General features: G+C 49.6%; 1 protein-coding gene across 1 annotated transcript in view; it reads left to right on the top strand.

The window, feature by feature from the left end:
- SNTG2 (syntrophin gamma 2) overlaps nucleotides 1-20,889 on the top strand; it is a 77,697-nt gene that overhangs the window by 39,160 nt on the left and 17,648 nt on the right. Inside the window, exons 10-13 of the mRNA XM_027550246.1 lie at nucleotides 496-623; nucleotides 10,241-10,370; nucleotides 12,571-12,609; nucleotides 18,862-18,978. Of these exons, the coding sequence (XP_027406047.1) occupies nucleotides 496-623; nucleotides 10,241-10,370; nucleotides 12,571-12,609; nucleotides 18,862-18,978 (414 nt within the window). The remainder of the gene's footprint in view (nucleotides 1-495; nucleotides 624-10,240; nucleotides 10,371-12,570; nucleotides 12,610-18,861; nucleotides 18,979-20,889) is intronic.

The following is a 20,889-nucleotide window of genomic DNA, read 5'->3' as shown; positions in this document are numbered from 1 at the left end:
TCCCCTTACCCTCAGGCCCCACCCTCCACCCACCCCCGCTCCTTTTGGACAGAGGCTGAGAGCTTTGCCATTAACTAATAAGCTAGGCTTGTGACCACCTGTTAGCATCTTGGCAGCATTAATATGTATGAATCCCATTCTGATTTGACCTTCTGGCTGGGGGAGGCAGCTCACAGCCTATCTGACTCACAGCCTTCCTCAGGGCCCCAGATTCCTCCCAATGCCAGTCTCTGCCCTCAGCCTCTTCCCTGTGACTTTTCTCTCTTTGGTGCAGTATTTTGTTTAAAAAATAGATGAAGAATATAGTTTACTTTGACCTAGAAGGGCGCTTGTTTCTTCCCAGAGCTCTGAGCGCACACGCACTCTTGCTGCGGCCGAGACGTGTTAGATCTGAGTTTGCAGACGTGCTGTCAGGGCCTGTCAGCCCCCTCCCCACCCTGTTTTTGGTGCTCTCGACTGATCCCGTGACCCTTGATTCTCGTCTGTTCTGCACAGGCTCCGTCCTCGCCGTCCTCGCCTGTAGCTAATAAACCAAAATACGAGAAGCGCTGGCTAGACGCCCTGTCACTTCCTCTGTCCATGGCCCGAGTCTCAAGGTGCAGAGCTGGAGCGGACACGTTCAGGTGTGTGACCGTGGTCTGGAGTGGACGCGCCGATAAACCCAGAGGTGCATGTCCTTGTCACCAGGTGAATTCAGCATTTGCAGAAATAGTAATCATCGTCTTGATAGTCAAACGCTATCAGAGCAGGAGCCGACTTGTCAGGAGTGGGTCTGTCTAGCAGTGACTGTTGCTGTTTCCTCTTCTGAGACATGGTCATTAGCAGAAGAAATCATAGTTCCAGTTTCAAATGCGAGCAGAATTAGACTGAATGTAAAACTGAGCTCTCATCCAAGGTGGATCCAGTTCCAGAAACGTCCTCTCAGCAGCCCTCTGGGCCTCATTTCCTTCATTAATGAGAAGTTAAGAAGGTGAGTGGAGGATGGGTGAGCACAGGAAGAGAGCTTGAGGTTTGGAAACAGCCCTTTCCTTGATGAAACGCACCTGCCTGTCATGGCTGCTTTCAGGTAAACACAAGGCTTCTGCAGGAGGAAGGCCCCCAGAAGGCCCTACCCCCTGAGTCAGCCACACGGCCCTCCTGTGCCTGAGATGTGCTGTCTCTGCCCACAGCAAACCAGAGGCTTCCCTGTGGTTTTAAGAAAGCTTGTTGTTGTTGTTTTATCATTAAGTTGTGTCCGACTCTTTGTGAGCCCGTGGACTGTAGCCCTCCAGGCTCCTCTGTCCATGGGATTCTCCAGGCAAGAACACTGGAGTGGGTTGCCATGCCTTCCTGCAGGGGGTCTTCCCGACCCAGGGATAGAACCCACGTCTCCTGCATGAAGGTAGGTTCCTTACCAGCTGAGCCACCAGGGAAGCCCTTGACAAAAGCAAATACATCTTACTGGCTCTGCTGACTATTATATGAGCAGGAAGGGACACAAAGTAAAATGACCAAAATTCTGCCTTTTATGGTGTGTTTGTCAGACACACAGCAGTGCTGAAGTGGCATCTGGAGGCTTAGCGGACGCGCGTCCCCCTGCCCTGTGACCCTCTGGCCCCACCTTAAGGGGAGGAGAGGACAGGCATGCTGCCTGAAGCAGCCTGAGTTAGTTCTGTGGCTCCTGGGGACCCTCGCTGCGAGACCTGCAAGGAACAGTTTAGAAGTTGCAAACCCTAAACCAAATGCTTTTTAAAATCAAAGGCTCTCAACTACAGCCTGGGAAGGATTTTGAGGAGATCCTTTGAGTGGATAAAAATAAGTGGGATAAGCAGGTCAGAGGTCAGCGCCCTGGGGTTCCAGTTGTAGGACCAAATGTGTCACCACCTCCTGCCTTTTCTGAAAGGGCAGTTCAGTTCAGTTCAGTTGTTCAGCCATGTCCAACTCTTTGCGACCCCATGGACCGCAGCACGCCAGGCCTCCCCATCCATCACCAACTCCTGAATCCACCAAAACTCATGTCCATTGAGTTGGTGATGCCATCCAACCATGTCATCTTTTGAAAGTTATTTGGCCAATAATGGTTGAGTTTCCTTGGTTTTCTGAAATTTTTTCCCGAAGAGTCTATAAAAAGCAGATGCATATTTAAACCCAACATTAAGTTTGTTCTGAAATGATAAAAGTCAGTTTTAACCGTTGCGACTTTGCCCCCAGGGCCTGCAGGGGTGTCTCTGGCCAGAGGGCCTCTGGCACCTGCTCACTGTCGGGAGGAGGTTAGAGTCGGAGGTTCTCAGGCACAGTGGGAGCTAGGCTTTTGCTTAAGCATTGTGTCACCATTAATGGAGGTTAAATCATTGAACACACAAGACAGAAAAGGTGCTTCCGTGAGAATCTGGGGGAGAACGTCTGGATCGAAAGGAAACCAGGCATGGAAGCAGCGCAGCGTTCGGGTAGGAGGTTCGCTGACGCTGAACAGGCAGAGCTGCCCCCGGTGCTCCCAGACCACGCGTGCAGACACTGGGAAGCAGCCTTGTGGCCTCGCAGGTCACTGGGCAGCAGCTCGTGCTTCTGGCTACCAGGCAGTCACTGACACATTCCTCTGACTCTGCGTGTAGAAAAGCGTACTTCCTAGTGGGCCTGACGTCCGTGAAGAAAGCAAGAGACTTCTAAGCAGGCTCTTCTCCGTTTTCTGTTGCTACAGTTAGTGAAAATTTAGCAAAAGTGCACGTTTATCTTCTCACAGTCTCCACGGGCCAGCTGGCACGTGTGCTGGGGTCTCTGCAGGCTGGCCTGGGGTGGGGCCAGGCTGGGCTCTCGCCTGAGACCAGGTTCTCTCGGGCGGAGGGCAGCATTCAGTTCCTCGGGTTTGGGGGCTGGGTCCCCATCTCCATATGCGTTCCAGCTGCCTGTCCTCCTGCCTCTCAGGCAGCAGCAGGTGACCTCTTGTCCTGGGCTCCTGACTTCCTGTCTCTGACCCCAGGCCCGATGGGAAGGACTTGAGACCACATTGGGCCAGCTGGATAATTTTCCTAATTTAAGGACAGCCGACTTCCGATCTTAACCATAATAAGTCCCTTCTGTACGAGCAAGTTCCATTTCAAGAGCAAGTTCTTAAGTCGAATCTGTTCGTGTAAATCCAACAGAGTCAGCCTAGGTACCCGACTGACTCAGTCGGCCAGACCATGCTGTAATGCGATATGTTTATAACACTTTTCACACAAATAATACATAACAAACACGCAAAAATGAAGAGAGCGTTTTCGATCTTGCGGTTCAGTGCCTGGAGAAGTACGGCAGTATGATGCGTCGGCTGGCACACGGGAGCTGAATCTGCTGAACAGGGGAGAGGGCGACTGGGTGGGGGGTGGTGGAGCTGGAGGACCCACAGCAACAGGAGACGGGGGACGAGCTGCAGTTCCACCCCGCCTGGGGGTGCGTGGCCGCGGCTCTGAGGTTTGCGTCCTGAAGGCTCACGTGTAGGAGACTTACTGTACATTTTCAGAGCCCCACCAGCAGCACAGAGCTCCGTGTCCAACAGAAACCTGGGCTCAGCGGCCTGCGCTCAGAGGCTGGGAGCCCCGCCCGAGTGCCCACGTGTTCAGACCCGGGAACCTCGGTTCAGGAATCTGTCCGTTGAAGATGCTCTTAGCCTGGCTCTGCAGTTGCGTGTGGTCTCACGTGGTCCCCATGACAAGTCCAGTTTAGGTGCCCAGACCTGGGCTAACAAGGCGCCCACCTAGTGCCTGTATTTCAGAAGCTGAGGGGAGGGACTGTCCTTAAGAACAAGGGAAACGTGTGCTTTAGAGACGTCCGTGGTTGGTCCAGCCATGCGCAGGGGACTTTAGATGCTCTGAGGCCTGGGCCTCTGGACTTGGGTCAGTGGCTTTACCCCCGGGGGGGCAGGTGGTGTGGAGGAAAGAGCGGGTTTGGAGGGAACCAGCTCTTATCCTGCTTCGTCTGTGGGGCTCCTGGGGCCTCGGGACCTGCACAACTCGGGACCCCCGCCTGACGGCCCAGCAGGCGGGAGACACGGGAGTGCTCCTCGAGTGGGCGGGAGACACGGGAGTGCTCCTCTGCTTCCTACGGCCGTTTTATGGAGAAAACGTGAAATAGCACAGGGTTTATCGGAGCTTTTAAACTCCTTCAGAAGTGTGCCAACAGCTGTGGGTTCGTTAGCGGTTTGTGGGGCGAGGAGTGCCTGATACAGGAGCAGGGAGACAGTCTGAGCGAGTCCCACGGCGTCTGCGTGCCTGCCCGCTCTGGGGGATTCGGTGCCCAAGGCGCCGCTCCTGTGGTTCTGCCCAGATGAGCCCTGCCTGGGTCCCCACTTCACGGTGGCCTCAGGAAGTGCAGGGAGTCCCTCCCTTTGCTCCTTTTTCTAAGGACGGAGGAGGGAGGGAACTAAAGCGTGTTGGTTCTGTTTGTCCCGCATCTTCCGTGTTTGTGAAAGTACCAGAGATCTGGCATCTTGTCACTGACAGTAAGACCCCACCTGGCTGTGTCGGGAGGGTCGTTGTTTCAGAAGAAGGAGCGTGGATGGGACCCAGGGGCTTTACGGCAGCCGCACTGGGACAGACTGCAGATGAGCGCAGTGTGAAGAGCGATGCTGGGAGTCAGAAGGATCCCCCTGATGCCTGGTTTGCTTTGCAAAGGATGGCTTCATGTTTAAACGCTTGTGCCAAGCTCCCTCCTGTTTACTTGGGAAATCCTGAAAGCACAGCTCACTTGGTGGAGCAGAGCTGGGGAAATAGCGTCCTGGGGGCTGTAGGCGTCTCCACAGAAGGAGGGCCTTCTGCAGGGTGGGGTCCTGTGGGGCTCATAGCAGGGTCAGGAACCCAGGGCCTGCTCTGCACTGGGGCTTGGAGAGTGGGCCCCTGTGCTCGTGGCTGAGCTTGCCTGATCCGGGCGGGTGCAGGGAGGGGGCTCTAGGGGCAGGGCCTGGGCAAGGCCGGCCTCGGGACAAGGTCGTGATGGGTCGCGGGGGTCCTCAGCCGGCTTCATCCAGAGCTGAAGAGTTACCTTCTGGTGGAATAAATACGAAAACATGTTTAAAAATCAATTTACTATGCAAATAAAACTGAAGGTTGAAAAGGGAGAAAGTATCGTGACCTATAAATCCGTTGCCAGACAACAAACTCGCCTGTTTCACAAACGCATCTATTCAGCTGCTTCTGAGTCTAACAGGCTCTCCGTTTAGATGAAAACCACATGGATTAAGTAGTTAAAAGTCTGGACCTGAATTTAGAGATAAAGGCTAATTCACAGTGGGGAAGCTGGAGGGCGGTGTGGATAAAGTGTGTGGTTTTCAGGGAAGGAGTTGTTCGGAGCACTCACTCCCCAGTGCAGACTACACTGTTTCAGGAAGTTTGTGTTTTCGGCCAGTGGTTCAGGTTTTCCTAGAAGATAAATCAAAGGAGGACACTGAAGTAGAACTCAATGTGGCATCTGCTTCCTCATGGCTCCTGCTAGGATATTGCACTAGGTCAGTGGGCACTCCTATTAGAACAGAAGTGTCCAGGGGTTTGAAAGGTTTGCTTCATAGAACTGAAAGCTTTCAAAGGCTGATAAGTGCCTCCTGGACACAGAAATCCTAATGGAAAGATGAAGAAGATGGAGAGAAAGACGTGGTGTTTGTGTCTAATTTCCTTAGCTATAGACTCAAACTACAGGTTCTATTCAAAACAGTTGTAAAAAGAAACCTTTAAGACTTAAGAGATCCCAGTGATTTAGCCACCTATGAATCTTTTAGAATGTGTTCTATTTTATAATACTGAATTATTTCTCTTTTCTTGATTTAAAGCATTTTGAATTTTGTTCAAAGTAATTTCAATCATTATGCAAAGTGGAATTTTCAAAGGCATGATTAATTTAGGAAGAATCTAGGGACATAAGGATGATGATGAGACAGGTTCTGCACACACGTTTGCAAGCACCAAGCTGGTCCTCCCGCCTGCTTGCTGCCGGCCCTGTGCGCTGGATGCAGTTCTGTGCCTATAATTACGTGCCCAAGCGTGCCGGGCACGGGCTCTCCCTCAGCCCGCCTCACCACCGCCCCGCGCCCGCGGGCAGCCCTTCAGGCACCTGTGTTCAGCGGCTGCGCCCTGGCTTGGGGGACAGGTTCTGTGTCCGTGGGCCGTGGACTTGGGGAGGGGGAAGGCTTGCACATCTAGAGGCGTGTTCTCCAGCATTAATTCACAAATACTCTTGCACACCTGCTCCGTGTAGCGCTGGCTAGCTGGGGGGCAGGGTGGGGAGGTGGGAAGGATGAGCAAACCCAGGAGTCCGTGCCCTCTGGAAGCTTCCTGTCCATCAGGAATGCAGGGCCTGAGGTCAGAACAGAGAGAGACCTGCATGAGGTGGTTTTCCTCCCTTTCCTTCAGCGGGACCCTGGGAGGGGCCCCACCATCTGGCTGGGACCCGCCGCCCCATCAGTCAGCCCCCTGCTCCCTGACGGCCGGGGCTTGGAGGACTCAGGCCTGGGCTCAGGACAAGAGTGACGGGGGGATAAGTTGGCTTTGGGGCAGCATGAAGGGAAAGCTATCTATTTTTTTTCTGAATTTGGTGAACTTGGGTGGTGTGGTGCCGGAATTTTCCAGTAATAGTGGCTTTTTCATAAACACACTGGTACAGGGAGAAGGGCGCCCACATTTCAATTGGGTCTTTGTTAATAGTTCATGTGCGTCCTTGGAGCTGCCGCTGCGTCGTGGGAAAGGTAGAAAATCTCTGGCTTCCGTGAAAAAATACCACCCACGCCACAGAGGCAGGCTTGAAGTGTGACGTGTGAATGACAGTTTGGAGATGTCTTTCAAATTCTGAGGAGTATACACTCTTTTTTCCTCTCATTTTGGCTAGTGAATATTCATAACTCTCGATGTGAGTAAACAGATACCAACCTCTCTGCTTCCAGACCTGAGGGCTCCAATTCATGAGAGCAGAGACACCATCCGGGTATAAGGGGACGGGACTAGCTGGGGCAGGGGGGCCTGGGTGGTTGTGGGCCGTGACTCGTGGGTCAGCGGTTCTGTGGGTCATTTTGGAATATCGAGTGTATTCGTTCTTTAAACAAAAGAACACACAACATGTTCCAAACATGATTTGTAACTCTGAGTTCTTTTTCTCCGATGTCGCAGCTTTGATGGCCAGTCAAGTCGGGTGCTGCTGGAGTTCCCCGGCACAGCTGAAGGAGGTGTTGGAGGGGGGTTGTTGCTGTGGGACCCAGACAGGTGTCCAGGGCCGTGAAATACCGAGCTGTGCTGTGTGGTCGTGGAGCCGACCTAGCGGAGGTGTTGGTGCAGAGCTTCTCAGCAGGGACGGAGGGAGAGTCCGCGGGGCGGGGGGCTGGCTTCTGCCCTGGGGAGCAGCAGCAGGGCACAGGGGTGCCCCCGGGACAGCCCGTGCTGGCGGTGTCTGTGGAGAAGCGGGAGGGGGTGTGAAGGGGCAGGAGAAGACCCAGACTGCTCCCCGACCAAGCGCAGAGCTGACGCGACGTCGAACTCGCTGTTTCTCAATCTCCTGAAAAGTTAAGCTGCATGAACGTTTAACCTTAGTGGAATGGATTTCTTTTCTTAGCCAGAAACTGAATTGTTTCAATCCCTGCAGTATGGAACTGTCTTCCTAGATTTCTCTTTGAAACTCAGACTTTGTCTCCAAGTGTGAGGAAATCCTGGAAGGGGCAGACTTTTCCAAAAGCACACGGGCACGGTCCATCCTCCCCTTGTCTGGCTGCTCCCCGGGAACTCAGGCCCCAAAAGCACACAGCACGGTCCATCCTCCCCTTGTCTGGCTGCTCCCTGGGAACTCAGGCCCCAAACACACTGCCTTCTTTGGGTGTAGGTTTTACTGCTGATCTTTAAAAGCTGATGTGTGACCTCACAGAGCAGCTGAGTCCTGGGCAGTGGGTACTCCGCGATTTCTAGTTCTGACCATGACCTTGACCATGTGGTTAAAATATTGAGAATCCTGAGCAGGTGCTATGACCGTAGAACCATGAGGCAGGTTCCACCTGTGGACGGCGGAGGGGGAGGGACTTGCAGGGGAGCCTGAACGCTGCACGAGTTGAACGTTGAGAAGATAAAACCTCAGAGTTGATCAGGAGACTTCTCCATTCAAGCAAGCATGAACACGATTTGTGCAACGGACTCTAATTAGCATGACTTTTATAACAATAAGCCAAAAAGTGAATTTCCTCGTCACACTTTGCTGGCGTGTTGGGGTCTGTCATCCGCGTTGATGCCAACACCTCCACTGTTTCTGCTCATGTGGTTTTTACTCTACTGCTTTCCTTGGCAGATAACCTCATCAAGCAGCAGTGTTTGCGTGGGACCTGTGGGTTTACTGGAATCATATTCATTATTCCACGTTGTTTCTCCCAGAATTTCCATTTCTAGTGCAGTTGGCATTTTGAAGCCCGCCATGTGGACGGGACTCCCAGAGCTTAGGCGTCTGCTTGTCTCCTGGAGCTGAAGCATGGACATGCTGGGACTCAAAACTCACCCCTTTTCCTCAGAGAGCCGACTGTCTATACCCGGTGCCCAGGTGTTTGCTGAAGCCCTTTTTCAAACTAGGAACACCCCCTGTGTTGACTGTTTTCTAGCATGAGAAGGTTCTGGATTTTGCAAAGTGCTTTTTCTTCACCTGTTGAGATGATTGTGTGATTTTTAAAAATTCTGTTGCTATGATGTATGACGTTAATTTCCAAGTGTCAAACCAACCTTGAATTCTTGGGGTAAATCCCATTGATTATGGTATATAATTCTTAATAGATGTTCCTAGATTGACTTTACTAGTATTTCATGGAGACTTTTTTCATCTATATTCAAAACAGATATTAGTCTGTAGTTTTCTTGTGATGAATTGTGGTTTTGGTATCAAAGTAAGTAAGTTGAAAATGTTCTGTTCTGTTTGGGGGAGAGTGTGAATAATTGTTATTAATTCTTCTCTGAATGTTTTGTAGACTTCAGTGGTGAAGCCAGCTGGGCCTCAACTTTTCTATTTGGTTAGTCTGGGGTTAAAAATTGAGTCTCTACACTTGTAATATTATCTTTTCAGATTTATTCCTAAATCAGCTTAAGTAGTTGTATCTTTCAAGGATTTGTCCATTTCATCTAATTTCTCTCATTTAGTGACCATCGTTGTTCATGTAACTTCTTTAAAACCCTTTTTGTTCCTGTAATATTGATGGCAACAGTTCCACTTTCACTTCACATGCTGGTATTTTGAGACTTCTTTCTTTTTCCCTTGGTCCATATAGCTAAAAGCTTACCAGTTTTGCTATTCTTCTTAAAGAACCAGATTTCGCTCACACTGATTTCCTCTTCTCTGCTTCATTAATTCCACCTCCAGTCTTCATTATTTTCTCCCTTCTGCTTTCACCATATTTAGTTTGTTCTTCATCTGTATGTATATACACATATATATTTAAAATTACTAAAGAAATGTAAATGCTTACTAATATAAAAAAAAAGCAGGAAAAGAGGAGCAGAGGAACAAAAATTATGTGAGACACATAGAAAATGAAAAGTAAAATGGCAGACACAAGTCTAACTGTACCAATAATAAAATTATATTTGAATGATTAAATAACCCAATTAAAAGGTAAATTTTTCAGACTAAATAGAAAAAACAAGATCTATCTTCAAGAGACACATTTTAGATACAAATAGAAAAAGAAAAGATGAGAAAGATATCATCAGCAGTAAACACAAGAAAGATGGACTGGTTACAGTAGAGCCATACAAAATAGAATTTTAAACTAAAATTGTTATTAGAAATAAAGAGGAGAGGGTATTTTTTTAAAGATAAATGTTTAAATCATCAGGAAGAGATAACAATTAAAACTATATGTGCACCCACACAGAACCCCAAAGTACACGGAGCTAGAGCCAGCAGTGCTGGAGGAGGAGCAGACGATTCAGCAGTGACAGTGGGGGGCCTCGGGAGCCAGTTTTAACAGGGGATGGAAAGGCCAGGTAGAACCTCAAGAAGAAACTGGGCTCCATCAGAACCATAAGCCAAACAGACCCAGTGACGTCTGGAGAGCCTCCATCAGCAGGAGGAAGTGATACACTGAACTTAGTTTCAGCATATCTGCCTAGGGGACTGAGACAGGTTCCTTTAGCCCACAGCTTGAGCTGTGCCTCGCGTGGCGGCAGCGTGGCGTTGCCGAGCAGGGCTGACGGGGGCTGGTGACAGCACCGCCCCCTCCCACTCCTGAGGCACCCGGCCCCAGCGCTTCCCCCCAGCATCTCTTCTCTTCCTCCTTCAGGTCCAGCGCGATCCAGGTGCAGGCCCTGGATGGGGTGAGCTCGGGGCCCCTCCAGTTTCACACGGCCCAGGAGCGTGCCGACTGGCTGAGAATGGTGTCGGCCAACATCAGCGATCTGATGCTGCGAAACGTGAGCGTGGAGACAGTCCCCGTCCCTGGGTTTGCTTTTCAGTCCATGGAAATAGTCACGACTCTTTGTTATTTAAGATTAACCCTGAAACAGTTGGTCAGAACGTTAAACAGAAGCACGTACTTTTAAAGGAAGCTTTTATTTGGAGGATAATTGCTTTACGATATTGTGGTGGTTTCTGCCATTCATCAACATGAATCAGCCACAGGCATCCATGTGTCTCCTCCCTCTTGAGCTTCCCTCCCCCCTCTCACCCCACCCCGCCCCTGGGTTGTCACAGAGCACTGTTCACAGTGGCTAGGACATGGAAGCAACCTAGATGTCCATCGACAGACGAACGGATAAAGAAGTTGGGGTGCGTGTGTACAATGGAGTATTACTCAGCTGTAAAAAGAACACGTTTGAGTCAGTCCTACTGACGTGGATGAACCTAGAGCCTGTGATACAGAGGGAAGTAAATCGGAAAGAGAAAAGCAAACATTGTACTCTCTTTTTCAACAAATCGAATCTCTAACTAAGACAAAGGGAAAGATTAAGTCACCCGAAAGTTTCCTGGTGTGAGAGGAGAGGCTGAGTCAGGGTCTGGACTCGTCACCTTGGCCCTGTCTCTTGTCTCGTCTTTCCACATACCTACACAGCGTTCTCTGTGAGCATATACTTTATATGTTCTCTATCCAAATGCATTGATGTAATGTGACATGTATCTGGGGAACCCAGCTCGGTTAGAGATGTGATTTTCCAAAACATGGAGGAAGCTTAGAAAGAGGCACGGCCACCAGATAGTCTCAGCGGCTCTCAGCAGGTCCCCAGGAGGGAGCAGGTGCTCTGTGTCCTTGAATGGTCTGTGTAATGACCAAGTCAATATTGAAATAAGTGAATGTACACTAAAACCACATGGGGTGGGAGGAGCACCTAAATCAAGTCCGAAGTTCCCTAGAGCACCCTGTACCCTGGCGGTAACGTCATGGCCACAGCCGCGGGGGCTCACGGAAGGAGCAGCCCTTGGCCGAAGGTGGCTGTGGACCAGTCTTGTGGTCCTCAGGCCCCACCGGCTGACTTGCCCCACTGTCCGCATTCGTGCCCCCGGGTCTGCTCTGGTCCAGGCCAGCTGGGGGCAGGCGGGGGCCTGTGTGTTCAGATGCCTGCGGCTCGAGGGGAGGGCCCCGCAGCCGCCCCCGCGGCCCTGTCTCTCTCACTCCTGACTTGTTCCTGGAAGCTGCCCAACGCTGGTTGCCTGAGCACTGTGAAATACCAGGGAAGCAGAAATGCGTGAGGTTTCTATTCCAAGGACCCCAGGGGCTCTCAGCTGCCCAGTAGGTGCCATGTGCGTGCTAAGTTGCTTTAGTCACGTCTGACTCTGCGCAGTGCTATGGACCGTAGCCCGCCAGCCTCTCTGTCCATGGGATTCTCCAGGCAAGAATACTGGAGTGGGTTGCCATTCTCTCTTCCAGGGGATCTTCCTGACCCAGGGATCAAACCTGCATCTCTTAAGTCTCCTGCATTGGCAGGTGGATTCTTTACCACCAGTGCCACCTGGGAAGCCCACCAGACTCTCTCTAAGACCTCAGTTTTCCAACTTGACATTTGATTTCAAGGGTATCTGGGTGGATAAAAGGTAAAGAGAAAGGCCAGGTGGTGGCAGCTTGGTATTTGCAGACACACTGGGCTCCGTATGAATCTCACACTGGCGTGCTGGGCGGGCAGAGGGAAGGAAAGCTGAACACCCGCGAGCCAGAACCGCGGATGCAGAGCCCGTTCCCCGGCAGTCTTGGCTGCTCTATTACTCTGGACCTTCATGTCCTCACTGGTTGGATTTTGCAGGATCGCTGGGAGAATCGGGGAAGGAATGTGAGCTGTGAAACTATAGTCACCTGAGGTGGTGTGTGCAGAAGTCATTTCCCCCAGTTTTTCATATGTTGAAGTGTAAGCTTCTGCTGCCCTATGGCTTTTCTTACATAAAGTGCCGATAATTAAGGAACAGCAGAGTCTGCGTGCTCGTCTTGGGCGTTCTATTATGAGACTCGCTGCCACACATTCCTCTGTCCTCTGGTTTGGTTTTCAGGAAGAAAAAGCATTATAAAAGAAACTTACTTCTGGGGTCAGTTCATGCAGCTAATTAATTTCAGTTGCCAATTAGACAGGTTGAATAATTACGCCATTAATAAAATTATACTGACTCCTTGCTTCCCTCTCTCTACAGATGAAAATGGCAAATAAATGCTGTTCTCCTTGTGACCAGGTAGGATTTGTGGTTTTCATGTTGATCATACAATGTCTCCAAAAGTTGCCTCTTTCTGCTTTTGAAATCTGATTTGGAAATTTTGACAGAAAAGCATTAGCACATGTGTGATGAAGTTGCAGTCCTCACCTTCAGGGTTAACTCCATAAAGCTGCTTGTTTATCCTGAAGATTACATGGCAGGAACCGTCCTGCCTGAGGGTGCCAGGTTACCAGTGAGTGATCGAGGGGCGCCTACATTTTATGAAGGAACCGTGACCAAGTGATGCCCAGATGCGACTGTGGAGGCTTCGAGGGGTTTGACGGCTGAGACCAGCCTGTATGATTCGGAATCGTCAGCATCGTGTAATTTTCTTGGCTAACTCCTTCACTGGGAAGCTTTGCTCTGGGAGGCCTTTGACAGGGCAAGTGCTGCTGCAGGTGGGGTGGGAGGAGAGTGCTGTCCTGCCCCAGCACGCAGGCCTTTGTTCCCCTGGGCCAGGGTCGCTGCAGCCCCACCTCTTCAGGAGCCCTCAGCCCATTCCTTCCAAGAGCAAAGTGAAGTGAATCAGGAAAGAACAGCTTTATTGCCTTGCCCAGCAAAGGGAGCCACAGCAGGCACGTGCTCTTAGAGCTGTGTGCCCCCCAGGGGGGCGGGGGTGGGCAGCGGGGCATCTTCTGATCCAGGTGGGAGTGCTCGGTTGTGCCCCTCTGGCAGCGGGGGGTGGGCAGCAAGGCGTCTTCTTGTCCAGGATGGGGGGGTGGGCTGCAGGGCATCTGCTGATTCAGGTGGGAGTGCTCCGTGTGCCCCTCAGGGGCGAGGGTGGTCAGCGGGGCGTCTTCTCATCCAGGGTTGGGGGGTGGGCAATGGGGTGTCTTCTCGTCCAGGTGGGAGTGCTGATCAGCATCCAGTGCGTGCAGGGCCTGCGTTCCTTCCATCCGGAGCCCGCCTGGCATCAGGTGGTCTTGTTCTGGGCTTCAGTGGTTCCTATCAAATGGACACCTTCTTGCTGGAATGAAGAGGGCTTCATCAGGGAGTTAGCATCTTCCATCTGGTGGGTTTTTGTTCTGCAGAAGAGCTCAAAACACTGTTCTGTGTGTCCCCTAAGGGCGAGGCAGGACCCTGCCCCACGGATGCGCTTCTGGTTCTCCACTCCCTCTCCCTTGTCTCTGTGTCCTGTCCCGTCCCTGATTAGCAACTGCTGAGATCTGCCCTTTGGAACCCGGGGAAGGTCCCCGAGGCGGAATGAAGCCTATTTCCCACAAGCCAGAGATAGGGGACACGGAAGGGCTTTTGTGTCCAGGAGCCCGTGGGGGCTACGTGGTTTTAGGACCGCAGAGAGCGTGCCCTCCTCCCCTCCCTTCAGCTGCTCCACGTCCTATCACAGGGACGTCATCCTCTCCAGGACTGTCCAAACACATCACGCGTGGTCGGCAGTCTGGAAACACGCACACATGAGTGCCTATTATGCTGAGAACACGCAGCTTTCACAGGACTTGAACCTGACGTATTCGGACGACACTGCGTTCTCGTGGCTGTACTTGATTGCCTGGCAGGTTGAAAAGAGCACCCATCTGGAAATCAAAACATGTTTTGTTTTACTTAGAAATTAACTCTTCTTTCTCAGTGAATCACACGAGAGAACAATGAACTAGTTCAAGGAAGGTTAAAACCATCTGAGGAGCAAAACTCCCAGCACAAGGGATGTGAAGTGAGTTAGGTTTCAAAGGCCTCCTGAGCACTGGAGTAATTTTGCAATGGTTTTATCTTAGTGAAATTTTATCACGTAGTAAGCCACGTTTGTATGATGTCAGTTTTGGCGGTCTTTTATGAATAAAACCTGGATTCTGAGCCCACTAACCCCTCTGGTGTAGTTGGAACAAATTAACATTTGAGCAACAGTTTCTTAATCTATGAAATAAGACAGTGGTAATGGCAGAGTACATCATGAGAAACGCTGGGCTGGAAGAAGCACTAGGTGGAATCAAGATTGCTGGGAGAAATATCAATAACCTCAGATATGCAGATGACACCACCCTTATGGCAGACAGTGAAGAGGAACTAAAAAGCCTCTTGATAAAAGTGAAAGACGAGAGTGAAAAAGTTGGCTTAAAGCTCAACATTCAGAAAACGAAGATCATGGCATCTGGTCCCATCACTTCATGGGAAATAGATGGGGAAACAGTGGAAAGAGTGTCAGACTTTATTTTTGGGGGCTCCAAAATCACTGCAGATGATAATTGCAGCCATGAAATTAAAAGACGCTTACTCCTTGGAAGGAAAGTTGTGACCAACCTAGATAGCATATTAAGCAGAGACATTACTTTGCCAACAAAGATCCATCTAGTTAGGGCTATGGTTTTTCCAGTGGTCATGTATGGATGTGACAGTTGGACTGTGAAGAAAGTTGAGCACTGAAGAATTGATGCTTTTGAACTGTGGTGTTGGAGAAGACTCTTGAGAGTCCCTTGGACTGCAAGGAGATCCAACCAGTCCATCCTAAAGGAGATCAGTCCTGGGTGTTCTTTGGAAGGACTGATGTTGAAGCTGAAACTCCAATAGTTTGGCCACCTGATGCGAAGAGCTGACCCATTTGAAAAGACCCTGATGCTGGGAGGGATTGAGGGCAGGAGGAGAAGGGGACGACAGAGGATGAGATGGCTGGATGGCATCACCGACTCGATGCACATGAGTTTGGGTAAACTCTGGGAGTTGTGATGGACAGGGAGGCTTGGCGTGCTGCAATCCATGGGGTCGTGAGGAGTTGGACACGACTGAGCGACTGAACTGAACTGAATGGGTAATCTAATGTTTTTTGTTTTTTTTTTTAACCTTAATATTTCTATATAACTTTGACTTTACTCAGGGGGTGGATTCGATTATCTAGAAAGAAACATTAGAGAAGAGCCTCACTGTGCGGGGCTGTGAGAGAGCTCAGCCTGCCCTGATACGCCAAGTTTTTAGTAGAGGATTGTTTCACATTTCTCCAAAAGCTAAACATTTTGTATGCATGAAAGGAGTTTAGATTTATGATGTTGGACCCTATTTTAAAAAGGAAAGATTTTTTTTTTTGCATTTTTAGCAATTAATCATTGATTTTGGAAGTTAGTAAAAATAATATTTGAATAAGCATGAAAAAATAAAGGCATTTGACGACCACTGAAATTGACACACGAAAACAAAGGAAACCAGACCTGGAAGGATAGTAAGAAGCACAGAGTGTGGATTTTCAGGCTTTACGTCTGGCAAATAAAATGACTAACTTGTCATCCGACCTAAAGTAATAGTAAGACGACAGGAGTAAATTTAGAATTGTCCCAGGAAATCCAGGACAAATGGTCACCCTGCCAAAATAGCAAGAATCTATTTTACAAAATAAATTTCTTCTGAAAAACCTCACTTAAAGTGGATACCTTAATCAGCAAAACCAAAAGAAGCCTAAATAACTCAAGGTATTCGAGCTTCTTCAGTGAAAAGGAAGAGACTAGTTGTATAGTTATTATGTGATGGGTGCTTAACTAGTTATTTCGACTCAGTCAAGTGAAAAAACAAAGAAAAAGGAATTTTCTATAAAAATGAAATCAGAAAAGATAAAGAAAAATATGCTCCTTAATTTTAATGGTTATAGTCCCTTAATTTAATACAATCAGATAGGTGTTCATAAAATTATATTTTTATTTCTTGGAATATGTAATAAATCATTAGAAAGTTCATAATACAAAAGATAAAATTAGCTTTTCTTAAAATTATTTATGCACTGCATATACCTAAAGAAGAGTCATAGAGCGCCCAGTGCTCCCAGTAATAGCTGAGTGATAACTTATTTCTTTGCTAATTAATCCAGGCAGAATTAAATTACATATGGAATTGCATTAACTTCACATCCAATTTACAGATGTGTCAGGTTATTAACAGTCTGTGCATCACCGTCTTTGCTGGAAGACGAGCTCCTGGTTTGCTCCTCGACACGCGCCCAGCACTGTATCAACCAAACAAGGGAGGAAAAGCAGCAACTTGAATGACTGCCACAGCCTGGGGGGTCGCACCCGCCGGCCTGGAGCAGAGGGGCTGCCACAGCTGGTGCCCGCGTCTCCAGAGAGACAGGGTGGCTCTCGGGGAATCAGAGGGGACTCTGTCTCCAACACGCCGTCCTCGCGAGAAGAGCGCTTGGTGCTGCTCTGCTGGAAACAGTCCCGGCTTCTCCAGATCAGCCTGGAAGTTACACACTCAGCTTCCTGCTCACCCTGGTCCATCTGTAAAGGGACTCTATCCACATATCATCTGTCTGTCTGTCCACCTATCTACCCATGCTCAGCTATCTGTCACCTATCTATGGATCTACTCGTCTGTCTGGGTATCTGTCGTCCATCTATCCATCCATCCATCCACATCTGTCTTATTGGTCTACCTACTGACACATTTTCACGTCTGGGTATTCAGCTCTGTCTTAAGCTAAGTTCCCCCGTATTAGGCTCCAGTGTATATATCATCCACCTCTTGTGGGACCTACATCACCACCTCTGAGTATTTCATGAAGAGAAAGATGATTGTTGGAGACTTGGCAGCATTTGAATATATGATTGAAAAGTAAAGAAAAAAACAACAGAGTTTTTCCTCCCTACAGGCAAAAGAATTACTTATATATATGTAGGTACCTTACGTATATTTAGGTCCCTTTTATATGTAGGCCCCTTACGTGTGTGTAGGCCCCTTATGTACATATGGCCCCTTAGGTACATATAGGCCCCTTACATATGTGTAGGCCCCTTACATGTGTGTAGGCCCCTTACATGTATGTAGGCCCCTTACATATGTGTAGGCCCCTTACGTGTGTGTAGGCTCCTTATGTACATGTAGGCCCCTTATGTACATATAGGCCCCTTACATATGTGTAGGCCCCTTACATGTATGTAGGCCCCTTACGTGTGTGTAGGCCCCTTACGTGTATGTAGGTCACTTATGTATGTGTAGGCCCCTTACATATATGTACACGAATTACTTCGTCTCCCCTGCCCCTTTGAGATCCGAGCTGAAGCTTGGTCTGCTAGGGGTCCTCAGCAGAGGAAATGTTGTCTGCAGTCTTAGGGACCCTCACTCCATGCTGCTAGAGACCCACCAAGGGCTGTTCTCTTTCTGTGACTTGGTTTTCCTTCTGAATGGTGTTCATTTTTTGGTCCTACCGGCCTTTACTAAATTAGTAGTTTGAAAAGAATCTGGGTAAGATTCCTGGTGATAGACACAGTACCAAAGCCGATTTTTGAGCTTGCTAGTGACTTAAAGATTTGCAATAGTTGGAGAAGGGGGTGACAGAGGATATGATGGTTAGATCGCATCACCGACTCAATGGATATGAGTTTGAGCAAACTTCAGGAGATGGTGAAGGACAGGGAGGCCTAGTGTGCTACAGTCTGTGGGGTCACAGAGTCGGACACGACCGAGGCGACTTAGCACGCACACATACAGCGATAGGTGAAGAGTCACTCACAGTTCCTTTCAAGAAACTTTAAGGAACAAGCCCTCCTTGCCAGTCGTGGGTGTGGAGCAGATACAGGTAAAGACGTGGGCCTCGTCCTCGGAGGGCGAGTGATCTAAGGCAGACGCAGAGGGAAGTAGGATAAGACACCCAGGGAAGACACCCCGGGTCTTGCCTTAGCTTACTGTTAAATCCATGCACTCAATTCTTAAGTTGCGTGACTGTCTCCATTAACTCGTTTAATCATATTCTGAATTGTGACAGTTCGCATTGTGTCACTAGAATCTAATATTGTCGTGTTATGTTCAGTGTTGAAAGTCGAGCTACAAAGAAACAGTCATTTCTCCCACGAGTCTTAATGAAATGTTTACTACAGAAATGAAAAATATACTAGCTGATTTTGCAACCTCAGAGACAGATTAGAAATACTAATCTCTAATAGAATGTGATTAAATAACTTGGTTTTAAATATATGTGGAAGGCAGAACTCTGATATAGCTGAGACATCCAACACTGGCCGAAACTAAGTAACTCAGAAGCTCGTGTTCAGGGCCTGGCCCAGTGCAGCGGAATCTCGTGTTCGAGCCTGGCCCAGTGCATCAGAACCTCATGTTCAGGGCCTGGCCCAGTGCAGCTGTCTGGACCCGGGTGTCTCACATTTGTGCCGTGTGCCCAAATTGGAGGGTGGTCGTGGCCGGGTCGGACTGTGGGGTGGGCGGCCTGCTGTCTGCCCTTGCCACCCGGCGGCCCTGTGCTCTGAATGGGGCCTGGCAGTTCATTCTGAAAGTTTTGCTCTGCAGGTCATCCACATGGGCTGGGTCAGCGAGAGACTAGGAGGTGCCGGCTCATCTCAGACCTTCAGACCCAGGTTCCTGGCGCTGAGGGGCTCATCCCTCTATGTCTTCATCTCTCCGCCGGTAAGTGGGCCCTCGGGGCTGGGAGGGACGCTGAGGAGGCCGTCACTGAAGAAGCGCCAGGCCCAGCATTTGGACGTGGTCAGGAGGGTGGGTGGCGGGCCTGCCTCCAGCCCCACATCCACTGATGGAAAGGACTCTGCTGTGGACCCCGGGCCCTTCTCACTCTAAACTCATTAATCAGCCGTCCACAGTTTTCTTCTTTTCAAGCAGCCAGTGAGATGTGAGAGTGTTTTCCTGCTGAAGATCCCAGCCGGCTTGGAGGTGGGGGTGCAGAGGCGTGGGGGTCTCAGACCACCGTTTATGTGGTCGAAGGAGCCACAAAACAGGAGAAGACCTTCTCGTCAGATATTTCTAACTTCACGGTCAAATGATGAAACACAAAAAGACATTTTCACTCATGTCCTCCACATTTTTAAAAACAAACAGCCTGATTTAATAGGGCCCCCAATAGAAATTTAATCCTGAGGGCTACAGTTTGCAATTTATTTTCTAATTCTCACCAGCACCACTTTCTCAAAACTGAGCCCGTCTCTGTGTGCCCTGCCTCCGGGTTTATGGCTTAAAGCCGATTCACTCTTGAGTCCACACATCAGAGCTGCAGACCAACAGCAAAACCTGATCGCTTCAGGATCTAAAAGTTGAGATGCAAGTCACCTACAGCATTGTTGCTTTTCTGCCATTAAAAATTAGCCGAAGAGTATCCCTCCCTGTGGATGCTCTCTGTTGCCATCTGCCCTCCACCCGTCAGCAGACGCTGTAATCGTGTCTGTGGCCTGGCTGCTGTGAATGGTGAGGGACGTGGGGCGCAGGGCTCTCGAGACTCAGCATTTGTTTCCTTTGCATAAATATCCAGGAGTGGGATCGCTGGCTCGAACGGTAGTTCTGCTTCCGTTTCTTTGAGGAGCCCCCATGCTGGCTCCACAGTGGCCGCGCCGTTCACACACCTCCTGTCCACACAGCGCTGTCGTCTCCGGCTGTGGGGTGATGGATATGTTTATGACAAACAGGGGCTGCTGGTTTCACGTGTCTCCTCTTCTTCAGACTCGTCAGCCGTGTATGGCACATCTGTCAATCATACTTCAATAAAGTTTTAAAAATAAAAAATAGTAGAGGGCAAATCAAGTTTTACTCTCAGACATCTAGACAACAGTGCATGTTTTCAGTGGTAAGCAAGGTTTTCTTTAATAGGCTTTTTCTTGGGGAATAATTTTAGAGGATGAGATGATTAGATAGCATCACCGACTCAATGGCCATGAGTCTGAGCAAACTCTGGGAGGTGGTGAAAGACAGATGAGCCTGGCAGGCTGCAGTCCATGGACCCGCAAAGAGTGGGACACGACTTAGCGACTGAACAACAATTTCTGGTAGAGAAGTTGTGTCCAGGGAGGAGGATTCCCTCCAGGTTGCTGAGTGCTGACCTTGTGCAGAACTGGGGTCCCTGTGTTGAAACTGAAGGATTATCCAAAAACCAAGGCTGTGAATTACCAATGCTGGAGAGTTATCTACAGATTTGCATAATCACTGAATTTTTCTCAAATGCAGTGATGTTCTTTATTGTTGCTAGGAAAATAAACAAGAATAACCACAGATAACCCTGATGGCCTCAGTTCCGGCCCCGCGATGTCACGGAAGGCAGCTGGGGTATGGCTGGCAGATCCAGAATCAGTACTCTGGGGCTCTGGGCTGAGGGGCCCCCGCTGGCCCAGGACAGTTGAGGGGAGGTGGGGAGGACAGAGTCAGCCCTCCAGCACCCAGTTTGCCTGAGGGAGGGACCCCCTGCCACAGAACGGGGCGGGGGGAGAAGCGACTAGATGCCCAGATCACACGCCGGAAAGTCCTCCTAATTTTTCCTTTCCTGCTAATTAAGACCCTCGGGGCATGAGTTTTCCCACACACAACATTCTAAGTTGT

This window comes from Bos indicus x Bos taurus, chromosome 8, assembly GCF_003369695.1.
Source record: "Bos indicus x Bos taurus breed Angus x Brahman F1 hybrid chromosome 8, Bos_hybrid_MaternalHap_v2.0, whole genome shotgun sequence".
NCBI classification, from domain to species: Eukaryota; Metazoa; Chordata; class Mammalia; order Artiodactyla; family Bovidae; genus Bos; species Bos indicus x Bos taurus.
This window is presented reverse-complemented; position numbering and strand designations above follow the sequence as displayed.